Source organism: Nesoenas mayeri, assembly GCF_963082525.1.
Source record: "Nesoenas mayeri genome assembly, chromosome: 3".
NCBI lineage: Eukaryota > Metazoa > Chordata > Aves > Columbiformes > Columbidae > Nesoenas > Nesoenas mayeri.
In genome coordinates this window covers 27,495,724-27,520,025 of record NC_137544.1, presented here as the reverse complement: position 1 = coordinate 27,520,025, position 24,302 = coordinate 27,495,724, and the positions used below count along the sequence as shown (strand labels likewise).

General features: G+C 42.9%; 1 protein-coding gene across 1 annotated transcript in view; it reads left to right on the top strand.

Annotated features, from left to right (window-relative positions):
* Nucleotides 1-24,302, top strand: part of KHDRBS2 (KH RNA binding domain containing, signal transduction associated 2) — a gene marked incomplete at both ends in the record, with an annotated part of 323,724 nt that overhangs the window by 58,189 nt on the left and 241,233 nt on the right. Inside the window, one exon of the mRNA XM_080343013.1 lies at nucleotides 12,940-13,067. Within this exon, the coding sequence (XP_080199139.1) occupies nucleotides 12,940-13,067 (128 nt within the window). The remainder of the gene's footprint in view (nucleotides 1-12,939; nucleotides 13,068-24,302) is intronic.

Here is a 24,302-nt window from a genome sequence, read left to right as displayed (position 1 = left end):
TAGATCTTCATGGTCTCTACCTCCTCTTTTTATGAGTAGTTTCATTCTCAGATGAAAGAAAACTAGAATTAAATAAAAAATATTTCAGCAGCTTTCAAGTTTGCCTTTCATCTAACGGGTGGCATATTCATAATATCATCTAAGCTGCTCTGAAGGTAAGAAGGGAGAACTGTACTGAGTTCAGCTACTTAGTGAACTGCACCCCATCATTCTAGCAATACAACAGATGCCAACATCAAACTTGCCTCACAGCCTATGCAGGGAAGCTCCACAAAGAAAGATACATTGGACTTCAAAGGCACTTTTGAAAGACCCTTAGTCTTTAAAATCTTACCTGGTGGCTTGCTCTCTTTTTAACAATTTGATAAAAAATATATTTCATCAATGTTGTAATTATTCAGTCCTTTCAATAGGAATGTTCTCCCAACAGCAATAAAAAATAATATATTGTAGCTTACATTGCTGTCTTTAATTTTTTCAACAACTGTATTCAGCAGGCCGTTGCACTCAAAATGCATCCCAGATATTTTCTTTATACTGCATGTGCTGATACTGACCTTGAATGATTGCTGCTTGTTATTTTTACTGGGGAAAGACTCCACTAATGTGGTAAATTTTGTTTAAAAGTTTCATAAGGATACAGGGATTATGTGATCATTCTGTTTCTGTGTTCTCTTCTAACTTCATCTGCAGTAACATTTAAATATTTTGGATAACTTCAAGCAAATTTGACAGTATAGGTCTGAAAGGTATTGCATTTATAGGATCACAGGGTGTTCAGGTGTGAAGGAAATTCAGGAGGTCTCTAGTCCAACCTCCTGCTCAAAGTACAGCCAGCTATGGGGTCAGACTGGGTCACTCAGGGATTTATCCAGGTGGATCTTGAAAACTTCCCGTGGAAGAGATGGCACATCAACTCTGGGCAGCCTGCAGCACTGCTGGGCTGTCCTCCTGATGAAAAAGTTTTGCCCAGTAGAAACCTTTGTTTCACTTTTTCCTTGTTGTCTCTCATCCCCATTACAGACTGCGGTGAAAAGACCGACTCTGTCTTCAGATAGGCACTGAGGAGCTGCTGTTAGGTTCCCCAAAGCTGTCTCTTATCCACAATAAACAGGTCCAGTTTCCTCAGCCTCCTCTCACAGGTCAGGTACTCCAGCCCAGCCATCTGCAGTGGCCTCTGCTGAACTCCACTTTGTCAATGTCCTTCCTGTTCTGGGGAAGAAGGAGGCAAATCTGGACCCAGCCTTTTAGATATGGTTTAGTAAATACTGACTGAGGAGCATGATCACTTCCCTACGTTTCCTCTACATGTTGTAAAATAGCCAACTTCATAGAGGATGATGGTTGTTAGGAGCAACAATGAAAAAAAGCCTGCAGTATGAATGAAACTTTTAATGGACACTGCATCTTTAGATGCGTCCAACTTGAAAAGACCTTCAGTAGGATATCTTGTCTTACGGGACATCATGGAATCTTAATAAGAGAAAAATCTGTAAAATACTTGATTTTATCAATAAGGATACTTTCAGTAGTTCCACAATGTAATTACACATTGTAAGTAAAAGTACTTTTTTTGTTTCTTTGCAATCTGCAACATGTCAAATTGATGCTTTCCCCTCCTGAAAAGCAATGAATACCCATTTTCCTGTTCTTTCTCTTACCATTCCTGATTTTACAGGCCTCTGTCATTCCTTTTTGACTTGTATTTTAGAATTCTTTCCCAACATTATTTTAAAAGCCATTTTTCTTGCCTGAGAGCCAAAGTATTTCAGCTTCAGTTAATACAGTTACAAAGCTTCTGGTTATTTTGAGTGTAGACCAATACAGTTCATATCTGTCAGCAATAGATAACATGGACATGTAGATTTGTGTTAGGGAGTGGCTTAAAGATAAAGGACGTGAATCCATGGAGCAGTTGCACAATCAGAGTTTGTTCTAATAACAGTTGTGTTCTGAGAAGTTAATGGTTTGACATGTTTTAGGAGCTTAGCATAACCATGCCTCAATAGGCCTCAGCAGAGACTGCTGATCATGAGGGAACAGCAAGGACACTGTGACCTTGGCAAGTCTTGTAAACAACTCCAGGGAGGGGGGAGTTGAAAAGGCGCGAAACTCAGGCGGCCAGCTAGCCACAGGTAGGAGAGTCAAGGCAAATGTATCCTTTGGACTTGAGCCAATCAGCAGGTGACAAGTATGCATAATTACTGTAACCTCTATAAGTATGTGTTGTTAACGGCAATAAAGTTGAACAATGCGTTATCACTCACATTGAGTTGGTCTAGCTTGTTCCTCCTCCGCTCGCAGATTTGAGATTTGACCCACAGGTTTTTTTTTCACAGGTATTAAATTCATCAGTAACAGAGGTTTTGTCTTACTTGTGTCTGTTGTAATGAGAATGACTCCTTTATCCTCCCTTAATCATCAGACTAGCTGTGTGAGTTAATTGAGTATGTGTACACAGAGTGAAGGAATGTTGTTAACAGATGCCTGTGTTTCTGGGTGAATGCGGTGGGCCACTGACTAATTTTTCAGAGCTTGTGGCTGATTGCGCTGTCCTGATAATCTCTTCCAACTCCTACTAGACACTGAGTGACTTTTCTTTTACTTTTAAATTACCTCTCCTTAGGGGTTTGGATGTCCTTTTCATGACTGGGAACCTCTTAGGATGTTCCCTTCTCATGAATTAACTTCACTTTAATTTGTGCAACTGCTTTTATTGAGCCATCTGCTTCTTCTTTATTTTATTTTTTTTAAATTTTCTCTCAAAATCCAATAGCCCTTTGTTTGATTAAAACTGAAACACCTTAGAAAACGTGCCTTCATGTATATTTTTAGTTATTTGCTATGTTAGAAATACACTGGGATTTTGTGTGATCTTAATATTGCAGGCATTTAGGGTTCCAACTGTGTAATTTTTAAATGATCTTTAATTGAAAAAGCTCTTTTTAAAACAGAGATTACAGCAATGTAGTAATTATTATTTTTTACTGGCATTGGCTCATTCTTCCTCTTTCAATTCAAACATTTTTCCGTTCACCTGAAGAAAAAGTGCACGTCTCAGAGTACTGGATAACCTTGCTATACATCATACTACTACACACAGGCAAGAGGTTGGGGATATTCCCTATTTGGAAATCACTCCCATTAATGGAAACCTATCACTACTTAAAAGGGCATGACCTTGTAAAAGAAGCTCATGCTTCTTTAATGAAGCCAGTACTGCAGACACAAGAATGAGAAAAGCCAGCTAGAGGAGATGGGAGGTAGGCTTACAGGATTCCTTTAAGGGGGAGGCAAATGTTGACAGCAGAAAGGGATGTGTTGTGGATTTCATTTTTTGGTAGGTTGGACAGGCTGACAAGAACGTTCATTTTGATGAGTTTTGACATGACTTTTAAGTGTAGCAAAAGGATGTTTTTGCTGTGGGATGCCTAATTTTAATGGAAAAAATATATTTGTGACAAGTTTTAAAATAGGTGTCAAGTACTTTGAAATGAACTATAATTAACATCATTTTACTGGCACTGTAAGAGTGAAGCAGATAGTTTTAAAAAAACTAAGAGGTACTCACTCAGCTGTTCCATTTCATGCTAAATTAGTGAAGAGAAGGAAAAAGAGGATAGTCCTCTCAAAAAAAAAATCATGAATGGGCTGGCAGTATTTCCAGAATTTTACAGCTTCATGTCCGGAGAGAGCTGAAGATCAATTTTCATATTGAAGACTACCTCTAAAAAAAGTTAAAAATGCCTTCACTCTGTGACTCTTCTCTATTGGTGACCTCTTTTGTGTGGCTGTCATATGCATGTTCTCTTCCAGTTAAGAGGGGTGAGATACATGTGTATTATAAAGAAGCAAGTGTGAGAATTCTGTGTTACTGATGAAAGGCAAGAATGAATCGTGGCTGGGGATTGACAGTACTGTAGGAGGTAATTGAATATGTCTCTGTCTCTCTGCTTTAATTTAGTTAGCTCAGAGCAAAAGTGGGTGGAAAATGTGTGAAGTTTCTTCTCAAGGAATGCTGCTTTCTCTTCGCTTTTTGCCTGAAATGAATGTTGTTGAAAATGTTCTGTTGAGGAAGAATACTGCTGATCCTGGACCTTGTTTTTACATTGCTCCCCAAGTCCTAGAATACCTCTGTCTTTCCATAAACACAAAATGCATAAAGGTTGCATTTGTAAACATGCAGTTTTAAAATCTAAATATGTTGGTTACGTTTTCATAGTGTGTGTTCCATGTGAGCGTAAGTTCTTCCAGTTGGTCTGCAGGTTACAATTTGTAACTGAGGCAACTTGCTGCACCTCAGTGCCGTGAGCCAGCAAGTCGGCAGCTTGATCCCAATCTGAATATCTTCCTGACAGCATCCTACTCCTTCTGATCTGTGGTGGTCCTAGTCATGCACTGACACAAAGAGGGCAGAGTAGAGGGCAACTTCAGTGTGAGACAGAAATTTAATACTATTTGTCTTGGTCCAGTAATTAATCTATTGTACAACGTCTCTCTTTTAAGAAAATTCCTCTTCCTACCAGTCACACTTGAAATTAGAACGTTCATGGGACACCATTTTTTATTATTGACTTGGAGAATCTTTGCACATGGCCTGAAGAGTCTGTAGCATGTACTCCCTCTGCGGGCATTAAAGGTGAAGATCTGTACAGTGCGTAGCATGGAGGCAAATTTCTCTCTAAAGGCTTCAGGAGTTATATTTAAAATCTCTAGGGAGGAAGAAGAAGAAAGTAAACTTTTCCAAGGAATGCTACTAGCCATTCCATTTGGACAAGCATTCTAGGAAGTCTCATTGCGACAGAGTGGTGGAAGGCCAACAAAGTCGTGGCTCGGATCAGTAAGGGGAGAACTGATTCTGGGGGACACTGGGAGTAAAGTGTGGAGAAACAGGTGATGTGGAAGGACAAGAGGTTTTCTACAAAGCCACTGGTGTCATTGGTGCCAGGGCAGAAAGGAGAAAAAGCGACCGAATCTTCAGCTGATCATCCTATGGAAATGCAATAAAAGCAGAAACGACACACTCACATCAAATGTTCAACACAGCATTTTATTTTATAGACAAGTGTAACACAGAACAGTATGAGAAAAGCAGGACCCGAGTTTCTGTCCTGTTGTCGTTATAAACCTATGAGGCCTTGCAAGAGTCCATTTGGATTTTCAGACGTGTCCCGTAATGGAGAGTAGATCCTTGGCCCTGAGCTTTATAGTTGGATTTGCCATTTTTGCAGTTGTTAGGAGGAGCAGTTTAGGTGTAAAGCGGTATTGTTTCTGTGGAGCACTAGTAGCAGGGCATACAGTAGTACCCTAATTGGTAGGGTGTGCTACCAAGCGCTGCGCCAGGCAGGGCTGCGGGACCTCCGCCGGGATCGGCTCCTTGTCGCCTGCCAATCCCTGGCGGAACCTCGGCCTTCCCGCTGACGGCGGTCGCTCCGCCTGGAGGAAGCTGGGACTTGATGTTCGGGGCTTAGAGCTCGCCCCTGGCGGTGGTCCCTCCTCCTTTCCTGCTCCCGCGATGTTTGGTGCCAGGAGCTGCGGGACCTGTGCCGGGATCGGCTCCTTGTCGCCTGCCGTTCCCTGGTGGAACCTCGGCCTTCCCGCTGACGGCGGTCGCTCTGCCTGGAATAAGCTGAGACTTGCTGTTCGGGGCTTAGAGCTCGCCCCTCTTCATGGTCCCTCCTCCTTTCCTGGTCACGCGATATTTGGCGCCAGGAGCCGCGGGACCTGTGCCGGGATCGGCTCCTTGTCGCCTGCCGATCCCTGGTGGAACCTCGGCCTTCCCGCTGACGGCGGTCGCTCCGCCTGGAGGAAGCTGGGACTTGCTCCTCAGGGCTTAGAGCTCGCCCCTGGCGGTGGTCCCTCCTCCTTTCCCGCTCCCGCCACGTTTGGCGCCAAGGGCTGCGGGACCTGTGCCGGGATCGGCTGCTTGTGGCCTGCCGTTCCCTGATGGAAACTTGGCCTTCCCATCTACGGTGTTCTGTTCTCCCAGAAGAAGCTGGGACTTGCTGTTCGGGGCTTAGAGCAGGGCTCTCATAGAGATCCCTCCTCCTTGGCTGCTCCCAGCGTGTTGGGCGGTCAGGGCTGCCGGAGATCTGCCGGGATCGGCTGCTTGTTGCCTGCCGTTCCCTGACAGAGGTTCCTGCTTCCCACTGATGGCGGTTGCTCCAGCTGGGATAAGCTGGGACTTGCTCTTCAGGGCTTAGAGCTCGCCTCTGACGGTGATCCCTCCTCCTCTCCTGCTCCCGCCACGTTTGGCGCCAAGGGCTGCGGGACCTGTGCCGGGATCGGCTCCTTGCTGCCTGCCGTTCCCTGACGGAAAGCTGGCCTCCCCGCTCATGGCGGTCGCTCCTCCCGGAGGCGACTGGGACGTCCCGTTCAGGCCTTGGAGCTCGGCCCTCGTCACGAGCAGTGTTACGAGCAGTGTCTTGAGCCCTGCTCTGCGGCCGCCTGCTGCTGCTCGAGGGGTCGTAGCCCCGGGCGTGCTGAACCCTGCTGGGGCCATCGTCGTGCCGCCTCGGGGACCTGCTTCGGCCCCTCTCTGGGGCCTCGGCGCGGCCACCGCCACGGTCGCTGCGGGGCTGGCGGCCAGGGGAATGATGCCTGTTCCTTTCCGCGGAGCGGGGCCCAGGTGTCCCTTCTCGAGCATGGCTGGCAGAGCTGGTGCTGGGCTTGACCTCGTACACCACGTAGGTATCATCTCCCACTTTGCGGTAGATGTAGTAGAATGGCCACCGGCAGAGGGGGCACACGGCTGTTCTGCGGGACCACTCCAAAATGCAGGCGTAGCAGAAAAGGTGCCCGCACCAGCTCACGGAAGCTTCGTCATGAATGCTGTCCTGGCAGATTGGGCACATTAGGTCGTCAGAAGCATCCAGTGGCGTGTCCTGGGGCTCCTGGCTGGTGCTGGCAGCAGGGGAAGAGGTGCCATCACTCGGCGAGTCCTCCTCCGACACCATCTCGCGCTGCAAACGGGACACGTGCCGGCAGAACTGAGAAGGCAGGAAAGCGGGTCCTGGCCTCTGAGCAGCAGCGGCCTGAGCGTGGGGGTGCGGCAGGTCGGGACCAGCACCCGGGGCGCTTGCCAATGTCCTCGTGCAGCAGATCCTCTCTGCCCTCCGAAGGAAGCCTTCAGGATGGGGTTCTTTTGGTCGCCCACCTGCAGACGTCTCTCCCTGGCGGATGAGGCCAAGGCTTTGGCCCTTCAGGGCTGCCCCGGGCCTTAAAAGGCCTGGTGTCATGCGGGTCACAATGACTCTCTGGGGACATCACAATGCTTTTGGGGGCCACAGCCACAAGGCACAAGCCCTGAGCTTTTCTGTGCAATTCTTAGGAGGAGCAGTTTAGTTGTAAAGTAGTATCATTTCTTTCACTAGTAGCAGGTCCCCAGCTCTGTGAATTTCAAGCTAAATTCTTACAGAAACAGGGTGAAAGAGAAACTGAATATCTTTTTGTGTTTGACTTACGGGCCAGCGGTGGAGAATTGCATATTTTTGAATAACGTGCGAAGTGCAGACTTTGGGGATGTGGCGTGTTTTTAAGTGATGGTCTGGTTGGTGATCAGCCCATAACATCTCCTGTGGTTTACTGGCCTGGTGGCGTGGATCCCAAGGAACGTGGGGAGCCCGTCACCATTAGGAGAAGAGGATTTTCAGAGCTGGCTGAGGGCGTTCAAAAGGTTGCTTGTATACCAGCAATTTTTGAGAGAGAGCGGCAAGGAATCCGCATGGCTTCACTGGTAAATCCACCCCACCTTCAGCTGCTCCTCAGAGGACTGCTGGACATTTTAAAGATACATCTCCAGTCCCTCAGGGAGGGAATTCAGGAGGCTATTGAGCATAACAAGCAAACCTCCTGAAATCCATCTGCGCGTGTATTAACCTGGGCTGAAATCCTGCATGATATAGTCACCTATAGGTGTGAAATGGGATGGGCGGACCTGGGTGGTGGCACAGACAGGAGAAGGAGGGTCTGGCAAACCAGCCGCAAGCCTCTCCCCAGACGGCCCCCCCGTCCTGGGAATCTGAGCCCTTCCATGGCCGGTTGGACTGGTGGCATGAGGCAACCTGTGGCCTTGGGCCTGCCCCGAGTGCTGCTGCACAAGCTTTCCACTGAGCGTATATGGGAGCTGGTGGAATTGTTGAAGGGGAAAGCCCAGAACACAAGCAGAATGCCGGCAATTGCCTCCCACACACTGAGGAGTAACGGAACATCAACCCTTTTAAAACCTGCGAGGGGAATGAAATGAGATATAAAACTAAAAGCCGCAGATTGGGACCTCGGGCCTCCCCAGCCTGCTAAGTGAGTTCTTGCCAATGCCCTATGCACATACTTGGTTGCTGGAATGTGTAAGTTTACAGGTTTTTTTTTTTAATTTGGAGTTGCGGGGTAGAAACTGCTTTTAGTTTGGTCCTGGGCTGATGCAGTTTAAACAACCTGCACTCCATAATGTCCCCTGCCAAGTGCAGCAAAATGAAAGCCCCAAAATCTGGGTATCTTGTCCTGAGAGGCCACTAACAGCCAATGACTTTATAGCAAACAAAGGAAAAGACCAGCCTCCAGTAATAACACAAGTGAGACGGCATGTTATGGTGAAACTACCTCCCACTGGTATTGTGCCCATGACTTTAGCAAAACCTAGAGACTTATATGCTTGGGAGGCCCTTGGTGAAAATGGAAAACCCACCACATTAGTGTCCAGTGGATAATCCGAGACTTCTAACTCCAAAAGCCTGGTTCCAGGGGACCGAGGCCTGTTGTTGTGTTCTCTTGCAGGACACAAGGAAGATGGACAATCCTGCCACTCCTACCAAGGGACATATGGACAGGGTGGAAAAAGCTCCAGCTGAGAGTGGGTGGTGGTTAGAGTCAGTCTTTGGAATGAGAGTCACACCAGGGTGACACCAACAGGGCCATTCAGGAGGCAAAGCCTGCAACTGGAAACACTAATGAACTCTATGCATGACATTGCATAGACTCCATAAATCATCAGCTGCATGAAAACAGAAGGATTGTCCAAAGCCAGGTCATATTGCACTTGATCCTGTTGAAGGAAAAAGGTATGTACAGTAAGCTGTATGTACACTCCAAGCATCTGGGTGTCATTACAAGAACTACTACAAGGAAAATAACAGAGGACTCAGGAACAATTGTTGCTGTACTGGGGACTAACTGGTGAAAAAACTTTCAGTGCATTTGTTTTCCTTATCAGGATGGTTAACCAGCCTCTTCTAGTTTTTGGTAACAACTGTAATTGTTGTAATTTGCATCATTCTATTTTTATTAGTATGTTGAATTGTAATGATAATGTATAACAAAAAAATTACACTTAAGGTATGAAGATCCACAGTGGGCATTAAAACTCACCAACAGAATGCCCCCTTTTGAGTTTGGAGGCAAGGGATGACTGCATTACCACTCCAAAGTAGCCTGTCAGATCATGACTGTGGTCATGAGGTGGATTGTGTGGCAGTTGCACATCCCCCTGAGATCTGGAGCCTTCAACATGGCAGTTGATTGCTCTTTAGCACCTTTTGTGTCCCACTGTGCCTGTTCCCACATACACACCTAGGGTGGTACCAAGGTGCTGTCAGTCATTGTCCCTTACACCGCGTCAGGGTGACTTCACCTCCACCAGCTGGTGAGGCAGGAGAGATGGGACGCTCGGTCAGTTAACAGGGTCCTCGGTGCCCAGAGAAGCGGAGAAGCTTCTGGGCCATGTTGTAATGCCCACAGCCACATCTGACCAGGCTATAAAATGGGGTCCCCGCCGAAGATCCCCTTTGAGTGGTCTTCTCGGAGCAGCGGGTCTGTGAACTGGAGCTTCCCCTTAGACTGGGACGCTGTCTAAGGAGACTTCTCAGGACTGAGAGTGCCTCACCTCCTCCTTTGGTGAGTGGTAATTTACTGGATATATCCTTGAATGATTCCTTGCCTAACTCAGGCAATTGTGACCCTCACCTAACACAGGCGAGAGATTATTTCTTGTGGGTACTCTGAAGTGAGAGGCCTCTGGTTCTGTCTCTTGTGAATGTATGAGTGCACATTGTGGATCCTCATCATTCTTATGTTGCTGTATCCCAGGAATCTCCTCAACTGATACATGAACCTGTATTTTATGTTCTCAGAGTGCTAAATAATTGTATAAACACTGTTTCTAGTAGTTTTATTTGTTACACTTTTAAAGCTACAATAAAGTCTGCTTTAGAACTTGTTGTCTGCCTAAAATTGACTTTTGGGCTTCCTACACAACACTGCTCCCGCCACGTTTGGCACCAAGGGCTGCGGGACCTGTGCCGGGATCGGCTCCTTGCTGCCTGCCGTTCCCTGACGGAAAGCCGGCCTCCCCGCTCATGGCGGTCGCTCCTCCCGGAGGCGACTGGGACGTCCCGTTCAGGCCTTGGAGCTCGGCCCTCGTCACGAGCAGTGTTACGAGCAGTGTCTTGAGCCCTGCTCTGCGGCCGCCTGCTGCTGCTCGAGGGGTCGTAGCCCCGGGCGTGCTGAACCCTGCTGGGGCCATCGTCGTGCCGCCTCGGGGACCTGCTTCGGCCCCTCTCTGGGGCCTCGGCGCGGCCACCGCCACGGTCGCTGTGGGGCTGGCGGCCAGGGGAATGATGCCTGTTCCTTTCCGCAGAGCGGGGCCCAGGTGTCCCTTCTCGAGCGTGGCTGGCGGAGCTGGTGCTGGGCTCGAAGTCATACACCACGTAGGTAACATCTCCCGCCTTGCAGTAGTTGTAGTAGAAAGGCCACCGGCAGAGGGGGCACACGGCTGTTCTGCGGGACCACTCCAAAATGCAGGCGTAGCAGAAAAGGTGCCCGCACCAGCTCACGGAAGCTTCGTCATGAATGCTGTCCTGGCAGATTGGGCACATTAGGTCGTCAGAAGCATCCAGTGGCGTGTCCTGGGGCTCCTGGCTGGTGCTGGCGCAGGGGAAGAGGTGCCATCTCTTGGCAAGTCCTCCTCCGACGCCTTCTCGCGCTGCAAACGGGACACGTGCCGGCAGAACTGAGAAGGCAGGAAAGCGGGTCCTGGCCTCTGAGCAGCAGCGGCCTGAGCACCCAGGGCCCTTGCCAGTGTCCTCGTGCAGCAGATTCTCTCTGCCCTGCACTCTTGTTCACACAGTAGTGACAACTGAAAAGTCCAGCTGAAGTAGTTTTCCATTCCCTTGAGCAAAGATACCACTTTTATTGCAGAACTTCTATGTGCTCTCAGTCAAAAAGCAAATGCAAGACTGGGAAGCGGAGATCAGAGGGGCTTGCGTGAGTTTGGTAGGGGAGCTGTTTTTTCCCAGCTTTAGGTCTCCTCCGTCTTGCCTAGTGACCACGCAGTCTTCCATGTCTCTTCAATGCTGCCTTAAGAGAAAGAGTTTAATGTCATTTAAGGCCAACAGGGTCCTGGCCTGCATCAGAAACAGTGTGGCCAGCAGGACCAGGAAAGTGATCGTCCCCCTGTACCTGGCACTGCTGAAGCTGCACCTTGAATCCTGTGTTCAGTTCTGGGCCCGTCACTGCCAGAAAGACATTGATGTGCTGGAGAGAGTTCAGAGAAGGGCAATGAAGCTGCTGAGGGGTCTGGAGCACAAGTCTGGTCAGAAGCAGCTGAGGGAGGTGGGGCTGTTTAGCCTGGAGAAAAGGAGGCTGGGGGGAGACCTTCTTGCTCTCTACAAGTGAAATAAGGTTGTAGGGATGTGGGTGTTGGTCTCTTCTCCCAAGCAACAAGAGATAGGCCAAGAAAAAATGGCTTCAGGTTATAAATTGGATATTAGGAAAAACTTCTTCACAGAAACTGTTTTCAGATGTTGGAATAGGCTACCAAGGGAAGTGCTTGAGTCACCATCCCTGGAGGTGTTTAAAAGATGCGTTGATGTAGTGCTTAGGGACATGGTGATGGACTTGGCAGTGTTAGGTTGACCATTGGACTCGATGATCTTAAGGGTCTTTTCAAATCTAACAGATTCTATCATTTTAGTTTATTTTATGTGTACAAATAGATAACTTTCCTCACTTGTCTTTGAGAATTGCCTTGCTTACTGGTGTTCACAATGCCTCTGAGAAATTAATTTATTCATTCATTCATTCATTCATTCGTCTCATTCCAATACTGACTGCACTTGCAACACTTTTCCCTCCTTTATTCACCTTTGTTTCTCCACTCTGCAACCCTGTCACACAGACCTTTGTAAAATTTTGTTACAAATATCGTAAATGTACTTTCTATCTTTTAAACCTGTCTGAGCCAAGTATTTTAGTGCAGAATATTTCCTTGGTAAGCTCATGCTTAATGGATTCTTGCTCCCACTCAGTGCAGCTCACCACATTTTTTCCAGGTATATTAAAGTATTTTAGAAAAATGAAACTTGTCCTCCAGATGTGTTTAGTAATTGTTTAACTTTTTCATCCTAAATTAGGGAAGGTGTTCCCCATCTCTATTCTTCTAGGTTTGTTCTCTGAGAGGTTTTAATGAAGCTTATAACAGAGGCATTTGAGCCTTTACATAATTCAGAAATATTTGAATTTAGGTCTGTAACATCAAGAAGTGTCTTCAGTTTTGTACTACTCTTACTGAAAGTTAGCCATTTTATGCAGAATGTGACTTGATTCTGGCAGGTCACATTTATAAAATAGCATCAAGCTATGATGATTTGATCCTCTTCAAAAGACTGATAGACATAATCATAAGCCTCATCTATTCCTGCTCCTACTGAGATGATTTGGCTTCGGTTTCAGCTGAGGAGGAATCTTGGAGTGTGACCTGTGAACTGTCACCTCTGTCTCTGCAGTGCTGGTGACAGTCCAGGTTTTTTCAAAGATAACATTACATGTTAGATGAGTGCAGATAGCAGAGGTGTTCAGTGCATAGTCTGTATTATAATGTGTAAGTTTAAATTTTCTGAGGATGATAATATCATGTCACTGATTGCTCTCTTTTTTAATATTTTTCAGAAATTGAAAAATTTCAGGGTTCTGAAGGCAAGAAGGAAGATGAAGAAAAGAAATATCTTGATGTTATCAGCAACAAAAACATAAAGCTGTCAGAAAGAGTTCTGATCCCTGTCAAACAATATCCAAAGGTACTGTAAATATAGTCTAACAGTTCTTTAATCTTATTAGAAGGATGAAAAGATCATACACTTAACCATTTTTATTGACACTTACTATGCAGGCTTGCAATTTTTAAATACAAAACAAAATAAACAAAAACCTCACAAAAACTAGAATAGAAACTCCTATTTGAATTTACCCATTATTAGCTATTACGTGTTCTAAATTTTGTCTCAAGGCCTTTCACAAAAGCTATTGAAGTGAATGAGATTTTTTTTTACTTCAAGTAGGTTTTGTAGCTGTCCTTGGGCAACCTCTTGAGGTGTTTTCTTATATCCTGTTCCCTTGAAAGTAAGACAGGATCTTATATTAATTTTTGCTCTAGAAGATGCTTTCTTTTTTACATGTATAGCTGCCTGGGCACTATTTAAATTGACTTTTTAATGAACTGTATCTAGGGCTTATTTTTGGAGTGGGGCTTATATTTTGAGCATCCTCAAAAATCCTGAAAAAAACATGCTAGGGCCTGTATTCAGGGTAGGTCTTATTTTCGGGAAAACAGAGTAGTTGCTTTTTCACAGGTACTGTATTTTTAGAAAATAAAAGACCAGTTAAAAACAACAACAAAGTTCTATCAGAATAAAGTAAAGACATTTCAGTAACTCAGAAAAGTCAACGTGATTGTGCTACAGCTTCTTCATGTAGGAGTTGCCAGATTTTCTCTGGTGTAGCTTTAAAAGATAAAGTGGCAGGATTACTGGGAGCTTTGTCTTTGAAAATGTAGGCCCCTGTTTATATAATTCAGATGTCTTTTTTCCACCTACTTTCTTCAGATTATGTTTTGTTCTCTTCACTGCTACATACTGTGATTAAAAATGTATTTTTTATTGCAAAAGAGCCCCAAATTTACCTGGTTGTCTGAAGTTTTAGTTTACAAAAGGACAAAAGATACTATTGATATTTTTTTGGTTGTTGCTTACAGTTTTATAGTTTACCTAAACAGTTGTTTTAATAGTATTCAAACTCAAATGGTAAACATCTGCATTTATCTCTACAGTATTTTTTTCTTGCTGATTTATTATCACATGGTGTTTGGTTCACCATTAGCCTTGATTACACTCACAGCTTTGTGCTCTATACTTCATCAGTAAGAGCAATAAATTACAATGTGGAAAAAGCCTATCAAGCAAAATGAAAGGTGTAAAAAAATGAGATTAAATGATTCCAGCTGACATTTGCCTCCTGACTAGTGAATATAAAACTGAGATAATGTCATCATCCCAATGGTAAAGACCTTAGAAATGCACACAGTGCTATAGGGAGTTACCTTCTTGCTGCATAGCCTGAGGTGCTTTGACTAGATTTGTGGTATTTTGTGTAAATGCTATAGGTGACTTGAAGTTCTTAATAAGAATGTAATAGTGCTGTTACTTCATAATGGCAATGTGATAATTATTCAGAATACTATTTGATGACAATAGTAGAATGAAAGACAAACTATTTAAAAGACAAATGCAATAATCTGTCCAGTATAGTGCCCAAATATGATTAAATTAAGCTTCATTTACTTTAATGAGCTTGTTATATTAATGAGTAGTAAAAAATACAAAGCATCTCTACAGGTTTTGAGCAGTGAAACAAAAAAGATCTGTTCGATGGAAGTGAAATACTTATTCAGTAATGCAAAATGCAGTCTTGGAAAGTTTCTGTAATTGATTTCCTAGCAATATTCCGTGCTTGGCATGGAATTATTCCCAGAACTGCAGGTTTCCTGCTACCATCTAGTAACTGCCTTTCAAGGGTTGCATTTGCCATTTGTATTAATCTGCTGATTTCTGTGGTCTAGTGTAATTTTTTTTCTTGATGGATTGTATACTTTAGGATAGTCAAAATTAGTACACAGTGGGTGCTTCAGATTGCTTTATAAATAACCAAAAAAAGTAGTAATTGGGTAGAAAGCAAACAAACAAACAATAGTTTTATATATTTAGCAGAATATGGTAATAAGACCACTTGATCAAACCTGTACTTACATACAGTTAAGAGAATTGCTGTAGGATATAACCTGAGAGACGTTTATATTTGAAAAAGCGTTATTTTAAATTATTCATTCATTATTTGCTGATAAGCTTTTTCGGGCAGTGCTGAGTGAGCAAGATTCTGTAAATCTGAATAAAGTATCCATGAGTATAAAATTTTGGAAAAAAATTCCGACCAGTTAAAAAAAAAAGTCGATGGTTTACAGATTCTCTACTTAGGAATGAGATCAATCCTTTGAAGACATTCGCTCTTATTTTAGCTACATGTAGAAATACAAATTACTCCAAGGGAACCCTTGACCTAAAGGTTTAATGTGGTCTCTAGGTTAAGCTTCAGTGAGGGCAGACCCCTTCATTGACATCTGCAGAGTCAAAACCAGCAAGGTTTTGGCAAAAGTTAACTGAACACAGAAGGCTACACAAGCTGGTAAATGGCTCCTGAAGTTGCAGAGTAAGTACTACAAAATTGTCTCTACTCAAGTGTCTATGGTCTGATTTCTGAAATAGACAGTGCAGACAACAGGAAAATAAAATCAAAGGCTGTGATTAGCAACAGCTGTCTTGTGTTTCGAACTCTGTCAAAGAGATACAAGCCTCTCTTGATCTCTGTAAGACAGAGATCTAAAAACAGATAATAGCATTATTTGATAGTTCAGCAATGATAGTTTCTGAGATAATTATTTTAAACCTCAGCAGCCCGCATAAAAACAGCCTCTCATTTACACACACTCCTCTATGCAGCAGATACTTCTAATGCCCTCAGAATTTCTCCTGAAACAGTGATGCAGTGTCTTGTGTTTATTGATTCTTTTTGCTTAACCACAGAACCCCTTTTTTTGCTTTCATCATATGTGAATTCCAGCTAAGGTAGACCAAAAAAAAATACTCAGAAGACTATTTGTTACTGACTTGCTCATTTTTCAGCTTTAGTAGCTGCTCAATTTGAAACTTGCATGAAAATACATAGGGCTTGTTCATAAAGATTTCACAATTTACCATTTGAACGTTGTATTTCAGATACATCAATTAAGAGAAAAGAGTGGGTTATTAGAAAAAAATAAGCAAACACACATCTGAAATGATCTTGTTGCTGAAAAACAAAAGCCACAGTTTAGAGGCTTGATGGGCAAGTTTGTCATTTGCATGGCAACGCCCAGCTCTCAGAGAGTCTGAGGTACTGAAAGGACTTAGGATCAAACACCCAAACAAGTGTAACTTACACCATTGCTTACTGTCATGATTTTTTTTTCTGGAAATCCTTTGATTTTTGGTAAGAATTTTCTCTTCATGTGAATTAGGAAAAAAAACCATCAAGTTACTACCTCATCAACTCCTCAAACCACTACTGTATGTTCAAGATGAAGGAACCCAAGTCACTTCAAATATATAGCTTTAATGATTTCTTTCCTATTGTTCTTTCTAGAAATTAAATTCTTATTTGGGTAAATCTGATTTTGGGTGTTTCTTCTGGTCTATCAACAGGAAAATTAGTCTAAATCTAATGGATTTGAAATAACAGATAAGCTTATAGCCAAAATGCTGAGTTAAATTATTTAACTGTATGACACTTCACATTCAAGATAAAAAAAAGTCTGGTTTTATCAGATTTCAAATACATCAAAATTGCACGTTCTGAAAAAAAAACCCCAAACAATAGTTAGGCAAGGAAGAAATTTTCCAAGTTACTTAGATTGGGAGATCCAGTGAAGTTGGAGTGATGACACATGGAAATAATGAACTCTCCTTTTTTCAGTGGGGGACAGAAATCAATACGATGTTTTCTGAAGAATAGACTCTGTTTAATAATTTTCCTAAGATATTATTGAATAAGGATAGATTTGTCTATAAATAAAAGAGATGGGATATTTATTATATATATAATTATATAATACTAAATGAAATTATTTACAATTTGCTCTGTTGCTAGAGTGAGTCATAAAATCAGAAAGTTTTAAAACAAAATCTCAGTTTAAGTAAAGAATTACCTTTTTATTTTCCCTCTACTGGTTTGCTAGATAGTTAAAACTAGCAAAATACAAGATCCTGGAAGCATGTTCTGCTAACTGCCAGGATATTGTAGGGGTAACAAAGATAACAAGCAGATAGATTCTTCTGAATTACTTCCATGGCATAGAGTTGCAAACTCTGAGGCGCTGTCTTCAGAGGCGGTGTCATAAAGCCTTCTCCCTGCACAAAGGCCCAGCTGATGGGCAGTAATGGTCTTGTTCAGAAATAGGGTCTGGCTTTAGGTGAACTTCCTACCTCCTGCTGGCTTCTTCCTGGATGCCTGCATGTTTAAATACTTTTTTTTTCTTTTTTTTATTTTTTGGGGGGAAACAAAACAAAACAAAACCCTGAAACATAACAAAAAAGATACAATCCAGGCCTCTCCCTTTGAAAAGGAGATCTGCTATGTACATCTGTAGGTCCGTACATCTGTTATGGAGATCTGCTTTAAGAGTCTGCATTTCTAGGGAAGACAAGCTAATTACGATGTGTACTGTAAATTAACTTAAATTCCAGATTCTTGATATTCTTGAATTCATCTTCTCATTCTTAGTCATTTTTTAAATTGGTTGGAGACACTGCTCTTGGAACAAAATGTATTTGTTCAACTAAAATCTTGCAAGGCATTTTAATTTCTGTAATGTATTGAAATAGAATTCACAGGTGATTTGAACAACAAAGTCCTATGTTTCTTTTGTATATGATAGACCTCAGAGTGAATCTCCCCACTTTGTCAGAGGCCGTGTTTCAAGCTGTCTCAAAGCTTGCTTGCTCCCAGCTCCTCCACACGCGGTCACCCCGCTCCCCAGGAGCCCGCCCGGCAACAAGCCGTGACGGGAACTCCGCCTGGCTACCCTGCCCGGCGACAGGCCGTGAGAGGACAAATCCCCTACCGCCGCCCAAGCGTGCGGGGTGCGGGAGGGACTGGCGCGCCGGAGCCGAGCGGGGGCGTGTGCAAAAAGGCGCGAAACAGGCGTTACAAAAAGACCGCGCGACCCCCAGCACCGACCGGCACCTCCGGAGCGACGGACGCGCCCCGCAATGGGACGCGCCGCCCCGCAATGGGACGCGCCGCCCCGCAATGGGACGCGCCGCCCCGCCCCGCCCACCTGAGCAGCCGATTGGCCCCTGGGTCCCTGGCGGTAACTTTCCCTCGGCAGCCTGTCCCCTCTGCGTGACGAGCTGCCCGCTTCCATTATTTTGTTTCCCTCCTGTCCTATCGCTACTTTCTCTACCAACGTTCAGTAAAGTTCGCGAGTGAAGCGGCATCTGGCCTTGCTTGTGTCTTGATCTCACTGCGGGCAGTATCAAAGAAGCTCTCTGGCTCAGGATTTCCCACACCAGACACCAACACCACTTAAATCATAGAGGGCATTTGAAACGAATTTTGGATGAAATAATCATTTGCAGAAGAACTGCGTTTATACTTTTCCTTGTTCTAATAAATTTAGCATTGGTCAGTGGGATTATTTTGTTTGTTTAAAATAGTCCCCTATAAAATTACAAATAATTCCAATGACCTTGAACACACAGATTGTATTATTGAAAGACCTGTCCAGGTACCAGCAGTAATGCAGCTATCAGCACTTGGTCTGTCATTTCTAAATTCTATCAGTAACTAATTCATTAAATCGATAAAGTTCATTGGTGCTCAGTAATTAGAAACATTTATTTTTCATGTGTGTATGATATGTATCCTTCTCTCATATATGTTGTTACGTAGATTAGATAGAAGTATAAGTAGGAGGCTGCCTGTATGAGTATAGCAGGAATTTATCAGGATGAGAAAATATATATTAACTGAGCTGAGATTTGTCTTTGAAATTTCTCCCATTATACTGTATTTTGTAGTATATCAATTCTACTTTATAAATGTACAAGCAAAAAAACCTCTGAAGTAATTCAGAAGATCTATGGATATTATTCTCCCTAAAAATAAAAATAAGAACTCATTTTCTTGGTATACTTTTTATTCAGTACTATTTTAAACAGAGAGACAAAATCTCTGATGATTCTGTTCAGTATATTTGGAAGTTCAACTACAGGTATGAACACAAAAGAAAAATACAATTGATAGTGAGGGGAAGATGTCACATACTAGTGAAGATATGGTAAGAGAACTGAAATAAAACAGGGTAAAGATTTTGGACAGTCATGGTATCGGTAGAAGACCCTCATTAACGAGGAGAAAGTGAAAAAGTGTAGTCATGGCTGAGATGGAGGGAAGAGCAAATAAACTGGAGGATGGAACAGAAGATTTGGTGCACAAAAAGGAAATAACTTATGTGCATGGGGAAATAATTAGGAAGAAGAACATAAAAGAGGTAAGAGACAGGAAGAGTAAGAGACATGAAATTATTGAATTCAAACACAAGGTAAAAATAGCAATTAATTACTGCATTAAAAGAATGGTCAGGAGCAGGTGTAGGGCCCAGTCTGAACTGGTGGATATGCTCATTCTCTGGCAAGCAGTTATCTACTGATTAATATCTGCTGCCAAACAAAATGCTATTTTTCAAGAAATTTGACCTCCTCAATTTTTTTGTTTTGTATCCTTCTATAAAGACTTTTGAGAAACCAGAGTGAATTACTTTTCTCTTGACATAGTATTTTCAAATGTGTATGTTTCTCTGTATATTAAGAATCTATTTGGTCTGATCATTTACTGATCTCCCATAAGATAAATTCATCCAGGTGTGCTGTTCTTAAAAATAGTATGACACAAGCAGCTTTGTACACCTACGCATCTGTGAGCAATTTCTGCAGTTCCTTGAACAGATTTTTACCATTTACTAACCAGTAGTGTGGCTTTCGTTGTTTTGTAGAGTCGTATCTTTGTTTTGTGATAACATTCTTAAGGAACTTCTAAACCTGGCTTTGCAAATTCGTTCCTTTGTACTGTTTAAGAATTTGAGACTTGTTTAAAACCTTAGGTTTATGTAGCACATAATATAGATATTTTTGTTTTTCTAAGCTTGTCCAGTGCACAATGTAAGTTAAAATGATGTTGACTTTGGTGAAATTCTGTCCCTTTTGTGCTTTAAGGCATGGCTCTTTTGTTCATTGCTTTTGCTTTCTGTAAGTGTAGATACATAAAGTGTTCAGACAAGTCAGAAAAATAAACAGTAAGCATATGAAAGAATCTTTAAATTGAAGTGCATCTTTTACTATTTTAAAGATTCAAATGAAACTAAACAAAAGTTGTCACAGCACTGAATAATATTTCTTTATATCATTTTATACTTCATAAACCTATGATTTCAAGCAAATAACTCGTATGAACTCACTGGTGCTAAAGAATGTGTTCTGAAAGGTGAGCTTTTCTGGTCTTGTTCTGTCATTATTGTAGGGCTCAGACAATGAATATGATTATTTTTGTTTAGCATTCTCCTTATTTTATGTTTTGTTTCTCTGCAACTTGACAAGTGCTCTTCTGCTTTCAAAGCAATTGTCATATTAATCATCTCCAGGTGATTTGTGTGTTTAATTCCCTTTTATGTAAGACACAAGGAAAATGATATAGTGGAATGTCCATTAGATAGATGGACAGGAAAATATAAAATTTCTAAGGAAAATGGGACCTAGTCTGTCAGTTCAGTGAGTAGCCAGGGCGTCAAACTGTGATTTATATTGCTGTAATGAAATGAGGACCTTGTTGATGCATAAATTGCTTCATAAAATTGTTCCTGACTGCATAGAAAAACATTTATTCCAGACAACATTGTAGAGATTCTCTATATCGTTTAACCATCCATGGCTGTATAAATCTTTAGCAATGTAATTAATACAGCAGCAACATAATTAAAAACAAATGGCACACAAAATATTCCAAATATCAAAGGACTTTTCTTCTCCCATTTAATGATATGGTTTTTGAATGATATTTCACAGGGTATCTTTATTTATATATGCAGATATATAGCTCAGCCTCCAGCTTTTATTACTTTCTTCCTTGAACTCATCCTTAAAACCACAAATATGGGAACTAAATTGCTGCTTTGTGATTTACAAGGACTTAACTCTGTGCTATTATAGTGCAAGGCAGTATTGCCTTCCATATTTCAAGGTAGGCTTTTAGAGTACTTACAATATAACATTTCATATTGTAGAGCACTCAAAGGCCAAGACTAAGTTGGAGGCACTCTTTGTACTCAACACGCTCAATAAATAAACTGGTCTTGCTCCAGGGAGTTGACAGGTTGGAAAACACAACCTAACTAGAAAATGAGGCAAACAAAAAGGTCAATGAGAGAGAGATGACAGCTGGTAGCAGCAGGGTGGAATACAGGCTAGTCCTAGCCAATCAACAATGGGAAGGTTGGTCTTGTCTCTTGTTTTCTAAGTCACCAAAACTCTTGCATGCCTCTCCATTCTTCTTCTATTATTCTTGTTTGAGAGGAAGGGGAGGGGGGAGGAAGAAAAATATACTTCATAACACCACTTTAATAAAATAAGTTTGAGGGAGGGCAGAGACAGGTGACATTGTAGTGAGGGTTTGCTATAGGCCAACTGACCAGGAAGATTGACCCATGAGGCCCTCACGTTCACAAACCGTTGTCCTCATGGGAGATTTCAACTGCCCTAATATCTGTTGGAGGGACAACACAGCAGGGCAGGAGCAAGCCAGGACGTTCCTGGAATGTGTTGGTGATAGCTTCCTTCTCCAAGTGAGAAAGGAGCCAATGAGGAGAGGTGCTATGCTGGACCTTGTTCTCACCAGCAAGGTGGGGCTGGTGGGGAATATGAAGCTCAAGGGCAGCCTTAGCTGCAGTGACCATGAAATGGTGGAGTTCAGGATCCTTAGGGCAGCAAGGAGGGCACACAGCAAGCTCACTACCCTGGACCTCAGGAGAGCAGACTTTGGCCTCTTCGAAGATCTGCTTAGTAGAGTACCATGGGATAAAACCCTGGAGGGAAGAGGGGCCCAAGAAAACTGGTTAATATTCAAGGATCACCTCCTCCAAGCTCAGGAGCAATGCATCCCCACAAAGGTGAAGTCAGGCAGAAATGCCAGGAGACCTGCATGGATGAAAAAGAAGCTCCCAGAGAAACCCAAACACAAAAAGGAAGCCTGCAGAGGGTGGAAGCAAGTACAGTGAGCCTGGGAGGAATACAGAGAAACTGTCTGAGCAGCCAGGGACCAGGTTAGGGAAGCTAAAGCCCCAAAAGAATGAAATCTGGTCATGGATGTCATGGGTAATGAGAAAAGCTGTTGTAGATAGCCTTGGTGATAAAAGGAATACTAAGGAAAGTGTGGGCCCCCTCCAGAATGAAACAGGAGACCTGGTTACCTGGGGTATGGAGAAGACTGAGGTACTCAGTGATTTTTTTGCCTCAGTCTTCACTTGAAAGTGCTCTAGTGACACTGCCCAAGTCACAGAAGTCAGAGGTAGGGACTGGGAGAATGAACAACCTCCCACTGTAGGAGAAGAGCAGGTCTGAGGCCATCTAAGGAACCTGAACGTGCACAAGTCCATGGGACCCAATGAGACGCATCCACAGGTGCTGAGGGAACTGCTGGATGAAGTTGCTAAACCACTCCCCCTCATGTTTGACAAGTTGTGGCAGTCCAGTGAAGTTCCCACTGACTGGAAAACAGGAAACATCATCCCCATTATTAAAAAGGGAAAAATGGAAGAACCAGGGAGCTACAGGCCGGTCATTCTCAATTCCATGCCTGGCAAGATCATGGAGCAGATTCTTCTGGAGACTATGCTAAGGCACATGGCAGATAAGGAGGTGATGGGTGACAACCAACATGGCTTCACTAAGGGCAAGTTGTGCTTGTCAAATCTCATTGTCTTACAGCATTGTTGGACAAGGGAAGAACAACTGACATTGTCTATCTGGACTTGTGCAAAGCATTTGACGTCCCGCGTGACATCCTTGTCTCTAAATTGGAGCGACATGGATTTGAAAGATGAGCCACTTGGTAGATAAGGAATAGGCTGGATGGTCACACTGAAAAGAGTTGTGGTCAATGGCTCGATATCCACATGTAGACCAGTGACAAGGGGTGTTCCTCAGGGGTTGGTATTGGGATCGGTGCTGTTTAATATCTGTTTGTGACATGGACAGTGGGATTGAGTGCACCCTCAGCAAGTTTGCCAATGACACTGAGTTGTGTGGTGTGGTTGACTTGCTGGATGGAAGGGATGCCATCCAGAGGGATGCCTTGAGAGGTGGGCCTATGCAAACCCAAGGTCCTGTTATCTAGGTAAGGAGTAAGCAGCACTAAGTAAATACTATCACATATAAATTATTCTACTGTAAGAAATGTACACCATGGCATACATAGCATGATTGCACATCATTTCCTCACTAATTGTTGGTTTCCAAGCTGACAGACAATCTACTGTCTGGTGAGAAAGACTGTTTATGTCAACTGAGCAAGAGAGAATTAAATGTTCTTCAGCTGGTTATTTTTAACCGAGGAAAATTCACTGGACCAACGTTTAATTAAATATTAAAAGAAAAATGATACAGGGTATAGAGAATCATTCAATAATGATAATAATAAGTAACTTGTTTCTTAGAAATTAAGGAAATTTAGTTTTAGTTTTGAATGATCGATTTCTCCATCATTTATTGAGAAACGAACTGGTAAGGAGCAGAGAACCAGAAAAAAACTTATTTCTGAAAGACAGCAATTTGTTACTGCTTTTACGAGTAAGGAATTCTTTCTGTCTTGTTGTCTCTTTTCTTTTTTCTGATATACTGACAATATTGTTTCAGATCGGGTAAAAGAGGGCCCTGTCTTAGGCTACTCGTTATCACTTTGCTTTAAATACTGATTTTCTGATTGAGTGAAAGTGGCCTTTGGAAGAAACTTTTTGTGTGTGTAAGCTCTGAAACTTCAGCTCAATTACTCACGTAGGCACTAGATACTGTAAATGCATAGCTTTATATATATATAAAAAAGTGGATATGATGTAAGACAACATTCTGTGTCACATCCCAGCATGATGCAAGACAGTGCTTTTTGTTTTGCTAGTTTTCAGACCTGAGCCTTCATTCTCCAGTGTTTCCAGTGAATTTGTCATGTTGCCAAAAATAACCAACATTCTTACATAGACAGGTTATTTGCAGATTTCCAGAGTTTGTAAGTACTTTTACAGGTACCAGAAAGCACACCAGATTTTTGCCAGGTGAATGCATTTACATATGAAACTTTTAACGCTGATGTATGATAACTATATTGCCAAAACATCTTACTGA